General features: G+C 43.2%; 1 protein-coding gene across 1 annotated transcript; it reads left to right on the top strand.

Annotated features, from left to right (window-relative positions):
* The first annotated feature begins 3,086 nt into the window (after positions 1 to 3,086).
* LOC120055403 (protein shisa-like-2A) lies at positions 3,087 to 10,832 on the top strand. Its single transcript, XM_039003267.1, has 3 exons — positions 3,087 to 3,374; positions 6,711 to 6,847; positions 10,657 to 10,832. The coding sequence occupies exons 1-3, from the start codon at positions 3,193 to 3,195 to the stop codon at positions 10,830 to 10,832; spliced, it is 495 nt and encodes a 164-aa protein (XP_038859195.1). The 5' UTR covers positions 3,087 to 3,192.
* The last annotated feature ends 8,979 nt before the right edge of the window (positions 10,833 to 19,811 follow it).

The following is a 19,811-nucleotide window of genomic DNA, read 5'->3' as shown; positions in this document are numbered from 1 at the left end:
AATAAGTAAATGTAAAAATAAAATTAAAAAACTTGCAAAGCATGTTGGGTAATATTCGAATGAGCTCCGCCCCAAAACAAGCACGAATTTGGTTTGTGCGGACCAGATCCAAATCTGAACTAATCATAGACGTCTAGGGTGTGTTTCACAAGTTTCATCACATTACAGTACGGCAGTTTAGTACAGCAAAGCACAGTAGAGTACAGTATGGTACAATACAGGACAGTCGAGTTTAACGCAGTAGATAACAGTACGGTACGCTACAGTGCAGTACAGGACACAGTACAGTAAAGAAAAGTAAAGTATAGTACAGCTTAGTTCAGTAAAGTAGAGTACATTATAGTACAGAACATTATACAGTCATAGCCAAAAGTTTTGAGAATGACACAAATATAAATTTTCGCAAAGTCTGCTGCCTCAGTTTGTATGATGGCAATTTGCATATACTCCAGAACGTTATGAAGAGTGATCAGATGAATTGCAAAGTCCCTCTTTGCCATGCAAATTAACTGAATCCCCCAAAAACATTTCCACTGCATTTCAGCCCTGCCACAAAAGGACCAGCTGACATCATGATTCTCTCGTTAACACAGGTGTGAGTGTTGACGAGGACAAGGCTGGAGATCACTCTGTCATGCTGATTGAGTTCGAATAACAAACTGGAAGCTTCAAAAGGAGGGTGGTGCTTGGAATCATTGTTCTTCCTCTGTCAAACATGCTTACCTGCAAGGAAACACGTTCCGTCATCATTGCTTTGCACAAAAAGGGCTTCAAAGGCAAGGATATTGCTGCCAGTAAGATTGCACCTAAATCAACCATTTATCGTATCATCAAGAACTTCAAGGAGAGCGGTTCAATTGTTTTGAAGAAGGCTTCAGGGTGCCCAAGAAAGTCCAGCAAGCGCCAGGACCGTCTCCTAAAGTTGATTCAGCTGCGGGATCGGGGGACCACCAGTACAGAGCTTGCTCAGGAATGGCAGCAGGCAGGTGTGAGTGCATCTGCACGCACAGTGAGGCGAAGACTTTTGGAGGATGGCCTGGTGTCAAGAAGGGCAGCAAAGAAGCCACTTCTCTCCAAGAAAAATATCAGGGACAGACTGATATTCTGCAAAAGGTACAGGGATTGGACTGCTGAGGACTGGGGTAAAGTCATTTTCTCTGATGAATCCCCTTTCCGATTGTTTGGGGCATCCGGAAAAAAGCTTGTCCGGAGAAGACAAAGTGAGTGCTACCATCAGTCCTGTGTCATGCCAACAGTAAAGCATCCTGAGACCATTCATGTGTGGGGTTGCTTCTCAGCCAAGGGAGTGGGCACACTCACAATTTTGCCTAAGAACACAGCCATGAATAAATAATGGTACCAACACATCCTCAAGAGCAACTTCTCCCAACCATCCAGGAACAGTTTGATCACGAACAATGCCTTTTCCAGCATGATGGAGCACCTTGCCATAAGGCAAAAGTGATAACTAAGTGGCTCGGGGAACAAAACATCGATATTTTGGGTCCATGGCCAGGAAACTCCCCAGACCTTAATCCCATTGAGAACTTGTGGTCAATCCTCAAGAGGCGGGTGGACAAACAAAAACCCACAAATTCTGACAAACTTCAAGTATTTATTATGCAAGAATGGGCTGCCATCAGTCAGGATGTGGCCCAGAAGTTAATTGACAGCATGCCAGGACGGATTGCAGAGGTCTTGAAAAAGAAGGGTCTACACTGCAAATATTGACTCTTTGCATCAACTTCATGTAATTGCCAATAAAAGCCTTTGACACTTATGAAATGCTTGTAATTATACTTCAATATTCCATAGTAACATCTGACAAAAATATCAAAAGACACTGAAGCAGCAAACTTTGTGTAAATTAATATGTGTCATTCTCAAATCTTTTGGCCACGACTGTCCTCTACTTTTAGTTACTGTACTGTAATGTACTGTACCTGGTTGGGCTCTACTGTACTGTGCTGTTCAAACTTGTGAAACAGAGATGTCTACGATTGCTTCAGATTTGGTCCGTTCCGGACCAAATCTGAACCAAACCTTGGACGTTGAAATCAAGACTAGTCCGGATTGCACCAAAACAAGAACCAAAAAAAGTAATCTCAAAGACGTTGACGTCGTTAAATGCTTAGTGGGAAGTGTAGGCCTTTACTCGTTCACTACAGTATTTTCCACAAGTCTAAAAGCAGGATCAGTGGAATTCTGGGCTAGTAGAAGGAGATTCCACCATAATGCTTAGGTTACCAGTGATGATGTTTAACGGTCATGGCTGCCTTCCCATTTCTGACACCAATGTAGCGAACAACAAACCCTGGTTGTGGCATGAACGGCAAAAACCCTACTGGACTTATCATGGACGTCTATATTTGGGCCAAATAAAGGCCAGTCCGGATGGGACCAAATCTGAACCAATCTTAGATGCCTTTTTTAGGTCAAATCAAGGCCGGTCCGGACCGCACCAAAAGAATATCTAAAAGACATCCAAAAGACGTCGCCTGATGGTAAATGCTTAGTGGGTTTGTTGCAGTTTGAAATTAGTACTTCTTAGACATGTTCAATGCAATCATTTATCTACACATGAAGTGGAGGGCACTCTTTCTTTAAGGTTTTCATATTACTGTATTCACATTGATTACATCAATCATGTTTCATGCAAACCTCCTACGTTCAATTCAAGCTTAGAGTAGTCTAGGTACCAGTAGTGTTAACATTCCAAAGGCAAATGACACAGAGTACAAGGAGTGGAATGAAATAGCTGAACAGACACGGCAACCAGGCTAAGGATGTCAGTCTACTTATTAAGAAAGTTTAAGAAACCAAAATGTAGCCCTTCATGTTTGTGACATCAAAGCAAGATAAAATGGATTAGATATGATTTAATGAAGTAGTCCACTTTTGTAGAGATATGGTTTGTCTCCTATCCGGTTTTTCTCTTCACTGTTGGAGAGAGAGAGAGAAAGAAAGAGAGAGAGAGAGAGAGAGAGAGATGGGAGGGGTGCTCTAGAACTCTATATGATATGTCGAGGTGCAAAGTTTCGTCCCATTTCAGTGGCATCCTTGGAATAAATGTTTTGCACTTTTCAGCAGAGCAAGGGGCACTCTATGTGGATAGAATTACAATGAGACCTTTAAACATCTAAGAAAATCATCTCTCCGACTCTTCTCCTTTAGAGTGTGTTTTCTACCAGCATGAGTTCGGAGTGCACCAGCTACTACAGCGCAGAGAATGTGTTTATGAACGGCTCTTCCTGTCCTAAAGAAGGGAGCGATCCGAGCGCGACATTCTGCTGCGGATTTAACGATATCAAGTATTGCTGTGATGATCCCAACAGCTTTTTCCCTTATGAGTATGGATACATGTGGTGGCTCAGGTACGTAAGGGATCTTTACTAGCCTTTGTGATAGTGTGCTTTTTGGACATAGTTCTTGTAGGGTTATTACATGGGTAGACTATGACGCTTTGTTTTATCTCAAGAAAACACAAGATGAGAGAGGTTGTTGATCATAATTATACAGCAAAGCGCACACGATTAATACACTAGAATGAAGGATATTTTTTATGATACTGATAACAGATTTATAGGATCTTCACATTTCAATTGGTTTGCACTGGAGTTATGGTGATCTTATAGGCTATTGTATGCCAATCTTATGGAAGGTGATAAATACCTCAATTAAAATTCAACATGAAAATGTGTAAAAGTTCAAATTGATCATGGGAAATGGTTAACCTTATTGGAAGGAGATTTCAAATCAAATTGAATCAAATGTTATTGGTCATATACACATTGTCAGCAGATGTTATTATGAGTGTAGCGAAATGCTTGTGCTTCTAGTTCTGACAGTCCAGTAATATCTAACAAGTAATATAACAATTCCCCAACAACTACCTAATACACACAAATATAACAGGGGTGAATGGGAATATGTACATATAAATATATGGATGAGTGATGGCCGAGCAGCATGAGCAAGGTGCAACTAGACGGTATAAAATAGAGTATATACATGTGATATGAGTAATGCAAGATATGTAAATATTATTAAAGTGGCATTATTTAATGTGCCACTGTTTAAAGTGACTAGTGATCCATTTGTTAAAGTGGCCAGTGATTGAGTCTCAGTGTAGGCAGCAGCCTCTCTGAGTTAGTGATGGCTGTTTAGCAGTCTGATGGCCTTGAGATAGAAGCTATTCTTCATTCTCTCTGTCCCAGCTTTGATGCACCTGTACTGACCTCGCCTTGTGGAAGATAGTGGGGTGAACAGGCAGTGGCTCTGGTGGTTGTTGTCCTTGATGAGCTTTTTGGCCTTCCTGCGTTGTGCAGACCTCACTACCCTCCTTACGGTTATGGGCGGAGCAGTTGCCATACCAGGCTGAGATACAGCCCGACAGGATGCTCTCGATTGTGGATCTGTAGAAGTTAGTCAGGGTTTTGGGTGACAAGCCAAATTTCTTCAGCCTCCTGAGGCTGTTGCGCCTTCTTCACCACACTGTCTGTGTGGGTGGACCATTTCAGTTTGTCCGTGATGTGTATGCCGAGGAATTTTCCATTTCTCCACTGCTATCCCTTCGATGTAGATAGGGGGTGTTATCTCTGCTGTTTCCTGAAGTCCACGATCATCTCCTTTGTTTTGTTGGCGTTGAGTGAGAGGTTGTTTTTCTGAGGGCCCTCACCTCCTCCCTGTAGGCTGACTCATCGTTGTTGGTAATCAGGCCTACTACTGTTGTGTTGTCTGTAAACTTGATGATTGAGTTGGAGGCGTGCATGGCCACGCAGTCGTGGGCGAACAGGGAGTACAGGAGGGGGCTGAGTACGCACCCTTGTGGGGCCCCAGTGTTGAGGGTCAGCGAGGTGGAAATGTTTTTTCCTACCTTCACCACCTGTGGACGGCCCGTCAGAAAGTCCAGGACCTAATTGCACAGGGCGGGGTTGAGGCCCAGGGCCTCCAGCTTGATGATGAGCTTGGAGGGTACTATGGTGTTGAATGGTGAGCTGAAGTCAATGAACAGCTTTCTTACATAGGTATTCCTCTTGTCCAGATGGGATAGGGCAGTGTGATGGTGATTGCATTGTCTGTGGACCTGTTAGGGCAGTATGCAAACTGAAGTGGGTCTAGGGTGGCCGGTGATATGATCCTTGACTAGTCTCTCAAAGCACTTAATGATAACAGAAGTGAGTGCTACGGGGCGGTAGTCATTTAGTTCAGTTATCTTTGCCTTCTTGGGTAGAGGAACAATGGTGGCCATCTTGAAGCATGTGGGGACAGCAGACTGGGATAGGGAGAGATTGAATATGTCCGTAAACACACCAGCCAGCTGGTCTGCGCATGCTCTGAGGACACGGCTAGGGATGCTGTCTGTGCCAGCAGCCTTGCGAGGGTTAACATGTTTAAATGTTTTACTCACGTCGTCCAAGGAGAAGGGGGGGGGGGCACAGTTCTTGTTAGCGGGCCATGACAGTGGCACTGTATTACCCTCAAAGCGGGCAAAAAAGGTGTTTAGTTTGTCTGGAAGCGTGACGTCGGTGTCCGTGACGTGGCTGGTTCTCTTTTTGTAGTCCGTGATTTCCTGTAGACTCTGCAACATACACTACTGATTAAAAGTTTGGGGTCACTTAGAAATGTCCTTGTTCTTTAAAGAAAAGCAATTTTTTTGTCCAATAAAATAACATCAAATTGATCAGAAATACAGTGTAGACATTGTTATTGTTGTAAATGACTATTGTAGCTGGAAACAACTGATTTCTAATGGAATATCCACATAGGCGTACAGAGGCCCATTATCAGCAACCATCACTCCTTTGTTCCAATGGCACGCTGTGTTATCTAATCCAAGTTTATCATTTTAAAATGCTAATTTATCATTAGAAAACCCTTTTGCAATTATGTTAGCACAGCTGAAAACTGTTGTTGTGATTAAAGAAGCAATGAAACTGGCCTTCTTTAGACTAGTTGAGTATCTGGAGCATCAGCATTTGTGGGTTTGATTACAGGCTCAAAATGGCCAGAAACAAAGTACTTTCTTCTGAAACTCGTCAGTCTATTCTTGTTCTGAGAAATGAATGCTATTACATGTGAGAAATTGCCAAGAAACGGAAGATCTCGTACAATGCTGTGTACTACTCCCGTCACAGAACAGCGCAGACTGGCTCTAACCAGAATAGAAAGAGGAGTGGGAGACCCCGGTGCACAACTGAGCAAGAGGACAAGTACATTAGAATGTCTAGTTTGAGAAACAGATGCCTCACAAGTCCTCAACTGGCAGCTTCATTAAATAGTACCCACAAAACACCAGTCTCAACGTCAACAGTGAAGAGGCGACTTCGGGATGCTGGCCTTCTAGGCAGAGTTCCTCTGTCCAGTGTCTGTGTTCTTTTGCCCGTCTTAATCTTTTCTTTTTTATTGGCCAGTCTGAGATATGTATTTTTTCCTTGCAACTCTGCCTAGAAGGCCAGCATCCCAAAGTCACCTCTTCACTGTTGATGTTGAGACTCGCTCTTTCACTCTCTTTTGATGTGTTCTCTTCTCTTCCTCTTTTTTCTCCCTCCTCTCATCTCTCTCTCTCCTCTTCCCTTCTCTCTCCTCTTCCCTTCTCTCTCCCCCTCTCCATCCCCTCCCTCTCCCCTCATCTCTCTCTCTCCTCTTCCCTTCTCTCTCCCCCCTCTCCATCCCCTCCCTCTCCCCCTCTTCCTTCTCTCCCTCCCCAGCTTTGGGGCTCTGATAGGTCTGTCCATCGCAGCGGTGGTCCTCCTGGCCTTCCTCATCACAGTCTGTGTCCTCTGCTACCTCTTCATCGCCACTAAGCCCAGTCGCCTGGACAACGGCCTACCACTACGAGCACCAGGTAACACAAGTGACCAGAGGTGGCGACATACCATAATAATGGGCCGGCTAGTGACATACCATAATAATGGGCCAGCTAGTGATATACCATAATGATGGGCCAGCTAGCAACATACCATAATGATGGGCTAGCTAGTGGCATACCATAATAATGGGCCAGTTAGCGACATACCATAATGATGGGACAGCTAGTGACATACCATAATGATGGGCCAGCTAGTGACATACCATAATGATGGGCCAGCTAGTGACATACCATAATGATGGGCCAGCTAGTGACATACCATAATGATGGGCCAGTTAGTGACATACCAAATTGATGGGCCAGCTAGTGACATACCATAATAATGGGCCAGTAGAGACAAACCATAACAATGGGCCAGCTAGTGACATACCATAATGATGGGCCAGTTAGTGACATACCATAATAATGAGCCAGTTAGCGACATACCATAATGATGGGCCAGTTAGTGACATACCATAATGATGGGCCAGCTAGTAACACACCATAATGATGGGCTAGCTAGTGGCATACCATAATAATGGGCCAGTTAGCGACATACCATAATGATGGGCCAGCTAGTGACATACCATAATGATGGGCCAGCTAGTGACATACCAAATTGATGGGCCAGCTAGTGACATACCAAATTGATGGGCCAGCTAGTGACATACCATAATGATGGGCCAGCTAGTGACATACCATAATGATGGGCCAGTTAGTGAGATATCATAATGATGGGCCAGTTAGGGACATACCATAATGATGGGCCAGTAGTGACATATCATCATTATTGTCTTGCTTGGGACATACCATAATGATGTGCCAGGTAGTGACATACCATAATAATGGGTCAGTTAGTGACATACCATAATGATGGGCCAGCTAGTGACATACCATAATGATGGGCCAGCTAGTGACATACCATAATGATGGGCCAGTTAGTGACATACATAATAATGGGCCAGCTAGTGACATACCATAATGATGGGCCAGTTAGTGACATACCATAATAATGAGCCAGTTAGCGACATACCATAATGATGGGCCAGCTAGTGACATACCATAATGATGGGCCAGCTAGTAACACACGATAATGATGGGCTAGCTAGTGGCATACCATAATAATGGGCCAGTTAGCGACATACCATAATGATGGGACAGCTAGTGACATACCATAATGATGGGCTAGCTAGTGACATACCATAATGATGGGCCAGTTAGTGACATACCATAATAATGAGCCAGTTAGCGACATACCATAATGATGGGCCAGCTAGTGACATACCATAATGATGGGCCAGCTAGTAACACACGATAATGATGGGCTAGCTAGTGGCATACCATAATAATGGGCCAGTTAGCGACATACCATAATGATGGGCCAGCTAGTGACATACCATAATGATGGGCCAGTTAGTGACATACAATAATAATGGGCCAGTAGGCGACATACCATAATGATGGGCCAGCTAGTGACATACCATAATGATGGGCCAGCTATTGACATACCATAATGATGGGCAAGCTAGTGACATACCAAATTGATGAGCCAGCTAGTGACATACCAAATTGATGGGCCAGCTAGTGACATACCATAATGATGGGCCAGTTGTGACATACCATAATAATGGGCCAGCTAGTGGCATACCATAATAATGGGCCAGTTAGCGACATAACAAATTGATGGGCCAGTTAGTGACATACCATAATGATGGGCCAGCTAGTGACATACCATAATGATGGGCCAGCTAGTCACATGCCATAATGATGGGCTAGCTAGTGGCATACCATAATAATGGGCCAGTTAGCGACATACCATAATGATGGGACAGCTAGTGACATACCATAATGATGGGCCAGCTAGTGACATACCATAATGATGGGCCAGCTAGTGACATACCATAATGATGGGCCAGCTAGTGACATACCATAATGATGGGCCAGTTAGTGACATACCAAATTGATGGGCCAGCTAGTGACATACCATAATAATGGGCCAGTAGAGACAAACCATAACAATGGGCCAGCTAGTGACATACCATAATGATGGGCCAGTTAGTGACATACCATAATAATGAGCCAGTTAGCGACATACCATAATGATGGGCCAGCTAGTGACATACCATAATGATGGGCCAGCTAGTAACACACCATAATGATGGGCTAGCTAGTGGCATACCATAATAATGGGCCAGTTAGCGACATACCATAATGATGGGCCAGCTAGTGACATACCATAATTATGGGCCAGCTAGTGACATACCAAATTGATGGGCCAGCTAGTGACATACCAAATTGATGGGCCAGCTAGTGACATACCATAATGATGGGCCAGCTAGTGACATACCATAATGATGGGCCAGTTAGTGAGATATCATAATGATGGGCCAGTTAGGGACATACCATAATGATGGGCCAGTAGTGACATATCATCATTATTGTCTCGCTTGGGACATACCATAATGATGTGCCAGGTAGTGACATACCATAATAATGGGTCAGTTAGTGACATACCATAATGATGGGCCAGCTAGTGACATACCATAATGATGGGCCAGCTAGTGACATACCATAATGATGGGCCAGTTAGTGACATACATAATAATGGGCCAGCTAGTGACATACCATAATGATGGGCCAGTTAGCAACATACCATAATGATGGGCCAGCTAGTGACATACCATAATGATGGGCCAGTTAGTGACATACCATAATAATGAGCCAGTTAGCGACATACCATAATGATGGGCCAGCTAGTGACATACCATAATGATGGGCCAGCTAGTAACACACGATAATGATGGGCTAGCTAGTGGCATACCATAATAATGGGCCAGTTAGCGACATACCATAATGATGGGACAGCTAGTGACATACAATAATAATGGGCCAGTAGGCGACATACCATAATGATGGGCCAGCTAGTGACATACCATAATGATGGGCCAGCTATTGACATACCATAATGATGGGCCAGCTAGTGACATACCAAATTGATGAGCCAGCTAGTGACATACCAAATTGATGGGCCAGCTAGTGACATACCATAATGATGGGCCAGTTGTGACATACCATAATAATGGGCCAGCTAGTGGCATACCATAATAATGGGCCAGTTAGCGACATAACAAATTGATGGGCCAGTTAGTGACATACCATAATGATGGGCCAGCTAGTGACATACCATAATGATGGGCCAGCTAGTCACATGCCATAATAATTGGCCAGTTAGTGGCATACCATAATGATGGGCCAGTTAGTGACATACCATAATGATGGGCCAGTAGTGACATATCATCATTATTGTCTTGCTTGGGACATACTAGAATGATGGGCCAGGTTGTGACATACCATAATAATGGGCCAGTTAGTGACATACCATAATGATGGGCCAGCTAGTGACATACCATAATGATGGGCCAGTTAGTGACATACCATAATAATGAGCCAGTTAGCGACATACCATAATGATGGGCCAGTTAGTGACATACCATAATGATGGGCCAATTAGTTACATACCATAATGATGGGCCAGTTAGTGACATACCATAATGATGGGCCAGCTAGTGACATACCAAAATGATGGGCCAGCTAGTGACATACCATAATGATGGGCCAGCTAGTGATGTCTGGTTGGAATAAAAAAAGAGGACTGCAAAAACACACATTTCTATCTCACAATGAACAAGTAAAGCTGCAGAGTGTGTGTGTGTGTGTGTGTGTGTGTGTGTGTGTGTGTGTGTGTGTGTGTGTGTGTGTGTGTGTGTGTGTGCATGCGTGCCTGCGTGTGTGTCTCGATATTCCAGGGTTGGAACCCATTGAGGGCCCCAGCCACTCCGGCCCAGCACCTTCCATCGGCCCTCACGGCTTCAGGAAGCACTTCTTCAGCAGGAAGCTGGACTGTGACAACCAGCCACCCGACCCTGAGAGATTGTTCCAGAGGTGCTTCGTCACCACCGTCAACATGGAGGGCCCATCGTAGTGCTCAAAATATGGAGGGCACTTTGTAGGATGCTTAGGAGGTAATGGAGGGCCCTTCGTAGTGCTCTTAATATGGAGGGCACTTCGTAGGACGCATAAAGGCCCAGTGCAGTCAAAAACGTGATTTATTTGTGTTTGATATATATTTAGGTTGGGATAATACTGTGACATTTTTTAAATTATGATGATGCCCTATTAGTGTAAGAGCTGTTTGTAAAGACTGCCTGAAATTTCAGCCTGTTTTGGTGGGATGGAGTTTTGGCCTGACTGGTAACATCACCAGGCAGTAAATTGGTTAACAGATTAATAGGCCAATAAGAGAGTTCCAAAACTCAGCCAATAACAGTTAGTTTTCAGTTTTCTCCTCCTCCCAGACAGTCCTTTCAAAGTTCTTGCATGAGAAATTGCTCTTGTTAAGAAGCCATTGTTTCGTTTTGACCATTTTGATTCAAAACAATCACATTAAGGTACTTAATTGTTACCCAGAAATAATTTGATATTGAGATAAAAATGTAAGCATTGGGCCTTTAATATGAAGGGCGCTTCGTAGGACGCTGTCTTCTAAAGGCAGCCAGATGTTTACTTGTTCTGGCTGGAAATGAGTGTATAGAAGACTACGCCACACAGTGGGAGGACTGGAGAAGCAACAACCATTAATGACCATGTTCTGTATGGACTGGAGTAGTACAGAGTTTGTCAATGTTCAAACAGTGGTTGGCTGGTTAACCCACTCTAGAAACATTTCAGTTGAGCTTCTTTTTTTTCTTTTTTTTTATGAAAATAAACTTCAACAAAACAGAAAGACAGAAGTCACACTGAACAACTGTAGAGCCGAAGCATTGTCTGTCTTGCCTCACCTCTGTATTCCAATGTTGTTTGATGAAGCAAGGGAAAGGACAGAGGGAAATGTTTTCATCCATTTTAACTGTGTCTGATTTAACAGAAGCTCATGTGTATTCAAGACAGACACTCTCAGATAACAAGCTCCTCGAACCAGCATTACTGAACTTCAACGTCGACAGTCTGCATCCAGCCCTTTGTGTGGTTCTTCACCTTCTATCTGGACACTGTTTCTGATCGTCGACGTGTCTGTGTGTGAAATGTTTATTTGGTTGAGAATGCTGCCAATGGGACAACAAGTGTCTACAGCGTATTCACATCCAATAGAACCGATAAGGAAGTAGATCAGACATAGTACAACACATAACAGAATGCCTCAGAGTTCCAGTTACCTTAACTTGGCCCCTGTTGTCGCTAGGGTCAAAGCGTTAAAGGTGGAATCCATAACGGTAAAACTGACACGTCCTTTCACAACAAATAAATGACTCCCTCTGACATCATCATCATCATCATCATCATTCGACGCGCGATAGACCAACAGCGTACGTACTGTAATTATTTATTTTCACGATGCTGGACACTCCATAACTCGGTTTCATCAACAAAAACAATAACAAATGTGCTGGCGCGAACAGCGGTGTCGTTTGCCCTTATGTAGATTTCAGCTTTAAAAAGGTCATGTCTGTTATTATATAAAATACATTAAATTGCTTGTTGAAACATTGTATGTTGAACTGTCATCTGTAAACTGTCATGTTGGATTTTCTCAGAACTCAGCATTGATTATGGCAGAGATTATAGAACCTATCCCCATATGTTCCACCGCTGTCCCCCCCCCCCCCCATGTTCAGAAACACTTTAATTCATGTGGTCTTAAAGTCATTGTGTCGCCAATTTGCCATATACAATGGTCGCATGCCATGAGACATCAGTTGTGTGAGTCACGTCTTTGTTAGTCATGCTTCAAAACAGAGTAACTTGTCAAAGAGGAAATATGTTGCACCTTTATGGGTTATTATCACAGCAGGCAATACGTGTCATGTTTTCCCAATCTACTATAGTGTGTGTTTTGGCTGAGTGCACAACACATTAAAATGTACTTACAAAAATAAATGCATGTGTCCTTTCAATATTCAAAGTGCTTTATAAAAAACAAACTATTCCTTTATATACATTTGAAAAAAGTATGAGAAGCAGATGCTATATCAATTTACATAAGCTATCCACGGAGCTATGACAACACCCCCATGTGGTTACATAAAACACAAACTCAAAATGGGACAACTGTTGACGAGAGCGGGGGCGTTTGGAGCTCACCCTCTCCAACATGAACAGCAAATAGTGTATGTACATAAAGTATATAAACCTTATATATATTGTATGTATGTACGTACAGAATCTCCATATATGCCTCTGGATAAAGAGGAACATAGGAATGAAGACAGTAAAACCATTCTGCCACTCAGTGTTGATGACGTCACCATTTCCAACCACAATTAAGAGCTCTATTCAGTCTGGGAACCTGAAGCGTTACAGATTCCACAATAGATTTTCGACAAGGTAATTTTCGACTTAGCCGACATACGCAGCGTTTACCGTGAATGCAGTCTCTGTTAAAATTAGGAACGTTGCATTTTCAATCACGTTGTAAATCTGAACTCCCACAACGCGGATTGAAAAGAGCCCCGAGATATCAAACATCTCACCTTCTATTCTCCTGCACCTTAACTACGTTGTCCGGACTTCTTCCCCATCATCCCCATTCCCCTCATTATAAAAACACTGTGTTTAAAGCACTGAGTCAATAACAGGGAAGAAGGAGTAGACAGATGTCCATTATTTCTCTCATACACATGTTTCAATACAGTCCTTGAGAAGACAGAAAGATCAGCTCCCCAAAAAATATTACCTTCATCAAGAGAGGACCGCACAAATGAAGTTATCGATCGCAGGTGAAGATAAAAGGTGGCGAGGGCAAAACAAGCTCACGTCCTCCCCATAACCCCATACTTATCCTCCCCATAACCCCATACTTATCCTCCCCATAACCCCATACTTATCCTCCCCATAACCCCATACTTATCCTCCCCATAACCCCATACTTATCCTCCCCATAACCCCATACTTATCCTCCCCATAACCCCATACTTATCCTCCCCATAACCCCATACTTATCCTCCCCATAACCCCATACTTATCCTCCCCATAACCCCATACTTATCCTCCCCATAACCCCATACTTATCCTCCCCATAACCCCATACGTATCTTGAGAATGCTGCAGTAACATGAGCATGGTTACCATTTCCCCTCATTATAAAGTGTGTGAAAAGTACAGTCACCCCAGAAAAATACTAAAATTCCCTTTACGTTGATGGACTTTTTGCAAATCCAATCAGTTTTCCACATTGATTCAACGTCATCACATTGATTTGTTGTTGTTGTTGAAATGACATGAAAACAATGTTAATTCAATCAGTTTATACCCGGGGGGGCATGTCATCATCAACAGTATGGATATATTGGGGCGGCAGGTACCCTAGTGGTTAGAGCGTTGGACCAGTAACAGAAAGGTCGCTAGATCGAATCCCCGAGCTGACAAGGTAAAAATCTGTTATTCTGCCCCTGAACAAGGCAGTTAACCCACTGTTCCTAGACCAGTTAACCCACTGTTCCTAGACCAGTTAACCCACTGTTCCTAGACCAGTTAACCCACTGTTCCTAGACCAGTTAACCCACTGTTCCTAGACCAGTTAACCCACTGTTCCTAGACCAGTTAACCCACTGTTCCTAGACCAGTTAACCCACTGTTCCTAGACCAGTTAACCCACTGTTCCTAGACCAGTTAACCCACTGTTCCTAGACCAGTTAACCCACTGTTCCTAGACCAGTTAACCCACTGTTCCTAGACCAGTTAACCCACTGTTCCTAGACCAGTTAACCCACTGTTCCTAGACCAGTTAACCCACTGTTCCTAGACCAGTTAACCCACTGTTCCTAGACCAGTTAACCCACTGTTCCTAGGCCGTCATTGTAAATAAGAATTTGTTCTTAACTTACTTTCCAAAGTAGAAATAAATCATCTACATCTCTTTCCTATTATTCTTTGTGACTCCGTGCTTTTTACACACTGTTGGGGAAATGGTGATAATCATAAACAAGTCGTGATGTGTTATGTGATGCTAATCGAGGTTCACTAACAATAACATATATTGCATGGGAGGGTGATATGCATCTCCATGTTTCTGCATCTTCACTAACCTCGTCCTCAGGCTATTGTGCACAGTGCATATAGGCCTGGGATATCAACCAATCAAAAGTTGGCCTTGGTGTGAGTGCCCATAGAATTCTAATAGGAATTTAATTTTAGCGAATCACAAGACTGCGAGGCGTGGCTCTGTGCTTGTGGTGTGCTAGCGTACGGGGAGGGTTAGGGGGAAGGTGTTGTGGGAGATGATTGGTTTGTAGATTAAACCAGTGCCTACGGTTTGCGCTGGGAGTTTCTCCCGGCTCTCTGTACTGGCTAACGAAGGCCAAGTTTGACTCTCTGGTCCACCAGGCTCTTTGCGCATTTCGGAGGAAGTGTCTGGGAATGAGAATCTTCACAAGTCAGTATTTTCTCCTGTTCATCCACAAACATACTGGAGCACAAAGGCTGTGTTTACACAGGAAGCCTAATTCTGATATTTTCCCAATTATTGGCAAAAAATCTGAGTTGATTGATGTAAACGCAGCCAAATCAACCCCATGTCCCTTTCTCAGGTAATTGTCTCTCACCCATCTACCCTCGCACCCCTCTAGCCTATTCTCGCACCCCTCTAGCCTATTCTCGCACCCCTCTAGCCTATTCTCGCACCCCTCTAGCCTATTCTCGCACCCATCTGACTGTCAACATCTACTCAAACACCCCAAATTGTCTTTCAGTATCCAGACCCATTAGCAAACTGCCTATTTCGTCAGATGAGCCAAACCTCTTGATATTTGGCTGATTAGTTGTTGTGTGGAAGGTAACCGAAGGCTTTCAGATTCCACAGTCTCTCTTCTGATGATTCCTATAGATTCTCTCTAAGATGTCATTTCACAAAACAGCAGTATTTTTCTCAGGCAGGGTTTTGGGGTAAAACGGTAAGTGTCCAGATCTGACACTTTGTACTGCAGGCCTAACGTGATCAAAGACTGCATGAGTGTCAATCAGATGTCATTTTTCAGCACCAAAAGGGAGCCATGTAACAGCATGGAAGACATTAAACAACATGGAGAATTTATCAGCGTCTCAGGTTACAGAATGTAGCCTAGATGTTGAAAGGGGTTCTCTTGGGAAAACGGTACATAATAGCCTATGATTGGCAGTCAATAAGAAGACCAACATGGTACTATGATTTCAATTATAACGGTGCAGTAGAAAAGGGGAGTCCAGGAATGGCTGCAATGACAAGTTGGCTGCCATTATCAGCCAATGACAATTGGTCGAGTCATGACAGGAAGACATGGGTGTGGCTAAAATATACAAATTCGTTCACAACCCATTTTTCATGAGAGCAGTGGGATGTCTGATGTCCCAGTGCTCCCGAGTGGCGCAGTGGTACAAGACACTGCATCTCAGTGCTAGAGGCGTCACCACAGGCCCTGGTTCGATTCCAGGCTGTAATCACAACCGGCCGTGATTGGGAGTCCCATAGGGAGGCGCACAATTAGCCCAGCGTCGTCCGGGTTAGGATTTGGCCGGGGTAAACCGTCATTGTAAATAAGAATTTGTTCTTAACGGACTTGCCTAGTTAAAAAAATATTAAATTAAAAGGTTAAAATAAATAGGGCTCTGGTCATAAGTAGTTGACTATATGGGGAATAGGGTGCCATTTCAGGAGCAACCAAATGGCTGCTGATGATTGGCTCTCATCCATCATCTAAGAGCTTTGTCTCTATGACAACCAACCTACTGAGGGTTCTAAGTGGTAAAAGACAGCCCTCTAGTGGACAAGGTGTATTTTACAAGCAAACCGTTAACTACAAGACATGGGTGAATGAATGGCTAAAATATACAAATTAGTTCACAATCCATTTTTCGTGGGATGTCTAATGTCCCAGTGCTCCCGAGTGGCGCAGCGGTGTAAGACACTGCATCTCAGTGCTAGAGGCGTCACCACAGACCCTGGTTCGATTCCAGGCTGTAATCACAACCGGCCATGATTGGGAGTCCCATAGGGCGGTGCAAAATTAGCCCAGCGTCGTAAGGGTTTGGCCAGTGTAGGCAATCATTGTAACGGACTTGCCTAGTTAAATAAAAGGTTAATTAAGAAAACATTCTGGTATCAAATGAAAAGTATTTACATCGTTTTTCAAATCTAATTTCACACGTTTAAAAATAGATGCCAAACAAAAACCATTGATTTAAAAGTTTAACAAACCATACAACTCTATGCACAAGGACTACTTTGAACAAATATTTCACAAAAACACATTTACTGGAAGAACTGTGCAGATGCAGTTTGGTAACAGAATTACAGTAAAATCTCCCTGTTTTTTTATGCAACGTTTTCCCCCAAAATTTAAATCAGGTAACAGGATTATGGGTCCCTGATCTGTACTATAAAGAAATACATAATTATGGATAATGTATGAATGCCATTCTCTCATCCTACGCAGGTATGTGGTAGTAGAGTAGTGGCCTGAGGGCAAACACTATCTGTTGTGAAAAGTGATATGAAATGTATGTCATGTAATATTTTTGTTGTTGTATATAAACTGCCTTAATGTTGCTGGACTCCAGGAAGAGTAGCTGCTGCCTTGGCAGAACTAAATGGTGATCCTTAATAAACCCCAGGAAGAGTAGCTGCTGCCTTGGCAGAACTAAATGGTGATCCTTAATAAACCCCAGGAAGAGTAGCTGCTGCCTTGGCAGGAACTAAATGGTGATCCTTAATAAATGTACACAAAAAGGTAGAAATATGTAATAACCTTGTTTTAATGAGCTCTGCCCCAAAACAAGACCACATTTGGTTGGTCCGCACCAGTCCAAATCTTAAAACAAAACCATATATGTCTAAACTACATGACCAAAAGTATGTGGACACCTGCTTGTCGAACATCTCATTCCAAAATCATGGGCATTAATATAGAATTGGTCCCCCCTTTGATGCTATAACAGCCTCCACTCTTCTGGGAAGACTTTCCACTAGATGTTGGAACATTGTTCTGGGGACTTTCTTCCATTCAGCCACAAGAGCATTAGTGAGTTCGGGCACTGATGTTGGGCGATTAGGCCTGGCTCGCAGTCGGCGTTCCAGTTCATCCCAAAGGTGTTCGATAGGGTTGAGGTCAGGGTTCTACGCAAGCCAGTCAAGTTATTCCACACCGATCTTGACAAACCATTTCTGTATGGACCTCGCTTTGTGCACGGGGGCATTGTCATGCTGAAACAGGAAAGAGGATTCCCCAAACTGCTGCCACAAAGTTGGGAACAGAATCATCTAGAATGTCATTATATGCTGTAGCGTTAAGATTTCCCTTCACTGGAACATTTGAGCCTTGCCCGAACCATGAAAAACAGCCACAGACCATTATTCCTCCGCCACCAAACTTTAGTTGGCACTTTGCCTTGGGGCAGGTAGCGTTCTCCTGGTATCCGCCAAACCCAGATTTCTCCGTCGGACTACCAGATGGTGAAGCGTAATTCATCACTCCAGAGAACACGTTTCCACTTCTCCAAAGTCCAATGGTGGCGAGGTTTACACCACTAAAGCTGACACTTGGCATTGCGCATGGTGATCTGTATGCGGCTGCTCGGCAATGGAAACCCATTTCATTAAGCTCCCGACAAACAGTTCTTGTGCTGTTGCTGCTTCCAGAGGCAGTTTGGAACTCGGTAGTGAATGTTGCAACCGAGGACAGACGATTTTTACACGCTTCATCACTTGGCGGTCCCGTTCTGTGAGCTTGTGGCCTACCACTTCACGGCTGAGCTGTTGCTGCTCCTACACGTTTCCACTTCACACTAACAGCACTTACAGTTAACCGGGGAGAAATTTGACTAACTGACTATTTGGAAAGGTGGCATCCTATGAGGTGAGGGTGCCACGTTGAAAGTCACTGAGCTCTTCAGTAAGGCCATTCTACTGCCAATGTTTGTCTATGGAGATTGCATGGCTGTGTGCTCGATTTTATACACCCGTTCTGTGGCTGAAATAGCCAAATCCACTAATTTAAAGGATTGTCCACATATTTTTGGCCATACAGCGTACCTGTGATGCACACAAAGTACTTTATTTCAACACAAAAATTCACCCCTCAATAACACAACTGCGTGTTAGGGACAATCTCATTAATAACATGGGAAACGCTTGTAACCAACCATAAAGGGTCATAATTATTTCCTCCATCTTAGCTCCTTTAAAGGGCCAATCAAGCAGTTGAAACAAAAACAAAGTGTTTTTCTCCACCGTTTTGGTAAAAAGCAGAGGGTTGAGCTGAAGAAATGTAATCACTCAAATTCCTAGAGATATGGATGCAGGGACTGACCATCCATGACATCAAAATTGAAGTTTTCACCATGTCATTAGGATATAAACTGTTTTGTTTACTTTGTTTACAAACATTGGAGTAAAACAAGCTTATATTTTGGGTTCTGATGGGGTAAAACAGTGGAACTAAGCTCCTGAGGCATTTTTAAGCCATATTCTTCAAGAATTAACGGTACTATATCATTACTTTATATGTCCAAAAATGAATCTAGCAACTGCAGATTGCCCCTTTAAATATTCAGGAAACTGGCCTCTTCGTGTATGAAATATAGACAACCATTAAACATACTAAGCATAAGATCTCCTTTAAACTAGAGGCTCTATATGTAAATAGGAATATAATGAATGTGGTGATTGACTATAATATCTATGTACAGAATAAATATTAAATAATTGGTCTACAGATGAACACTGAATGAAATCGGAGATGAAAGTCAGTCTTTGTTTGATCCGTCATAAGGCTTATTAAAACATTTGTCTTGTTGAAATAGTTTTGAAACCCTACGACCAGAATATACAAATATTACACAAGTGGTCAGGTAAAATACTAATAACTTACAAAACTTCAACATTATGGGCCTTCATTTTCTGTATGTTGTGCAGTGTCTGACTAGCCCTGACGAC

The sequence above is a fragment of the Salvelinus namaycush genome, chromosome 11 (genome assembly GCF_016432855.1).
Source record: "Salvelinus namaycush isolate Seneca chromosome 11, SaNama_1.0, whole genome shotgun sequence".
In the NCBI taxonomy this organism is placed as follows: domain Eukaryota; kingdom Metazoa; phylum Chordata; class Actinopteri; order Salmoniformes; family Salmonidae; genus Salvelinus; species Salvelinus namaycush.
Note: the sequence above shows the minus strand (reverse complement) of the source record. Positions and strands in the feature narration are given on the sequence as shown.

Bases quoted from the DNA above. Each gene is read 5' to 3' on its own strand.
- LOC120055403 (XM_039003267.1), top strand. From the start codon at position 3,193: ATGAGTTCGGAGTGCACCAGCTACTACAGCGCAGAGAATGTGTTTATG. The intron at 3,375-6,710 runs GTACGTAAGGGA...CTCCCTCCCCAG, and splicing joins GGATACATGTGGTGGCTCAG to CTTTGGGGCTCTGATAGGTC. The intron at 6,848-10,656 runs GTAACACAAGTG...TCGATATTCCAG, and splicing joins CCTACCACTACGAGCACCAG to GGTTGGAACCCATTGAGGGC.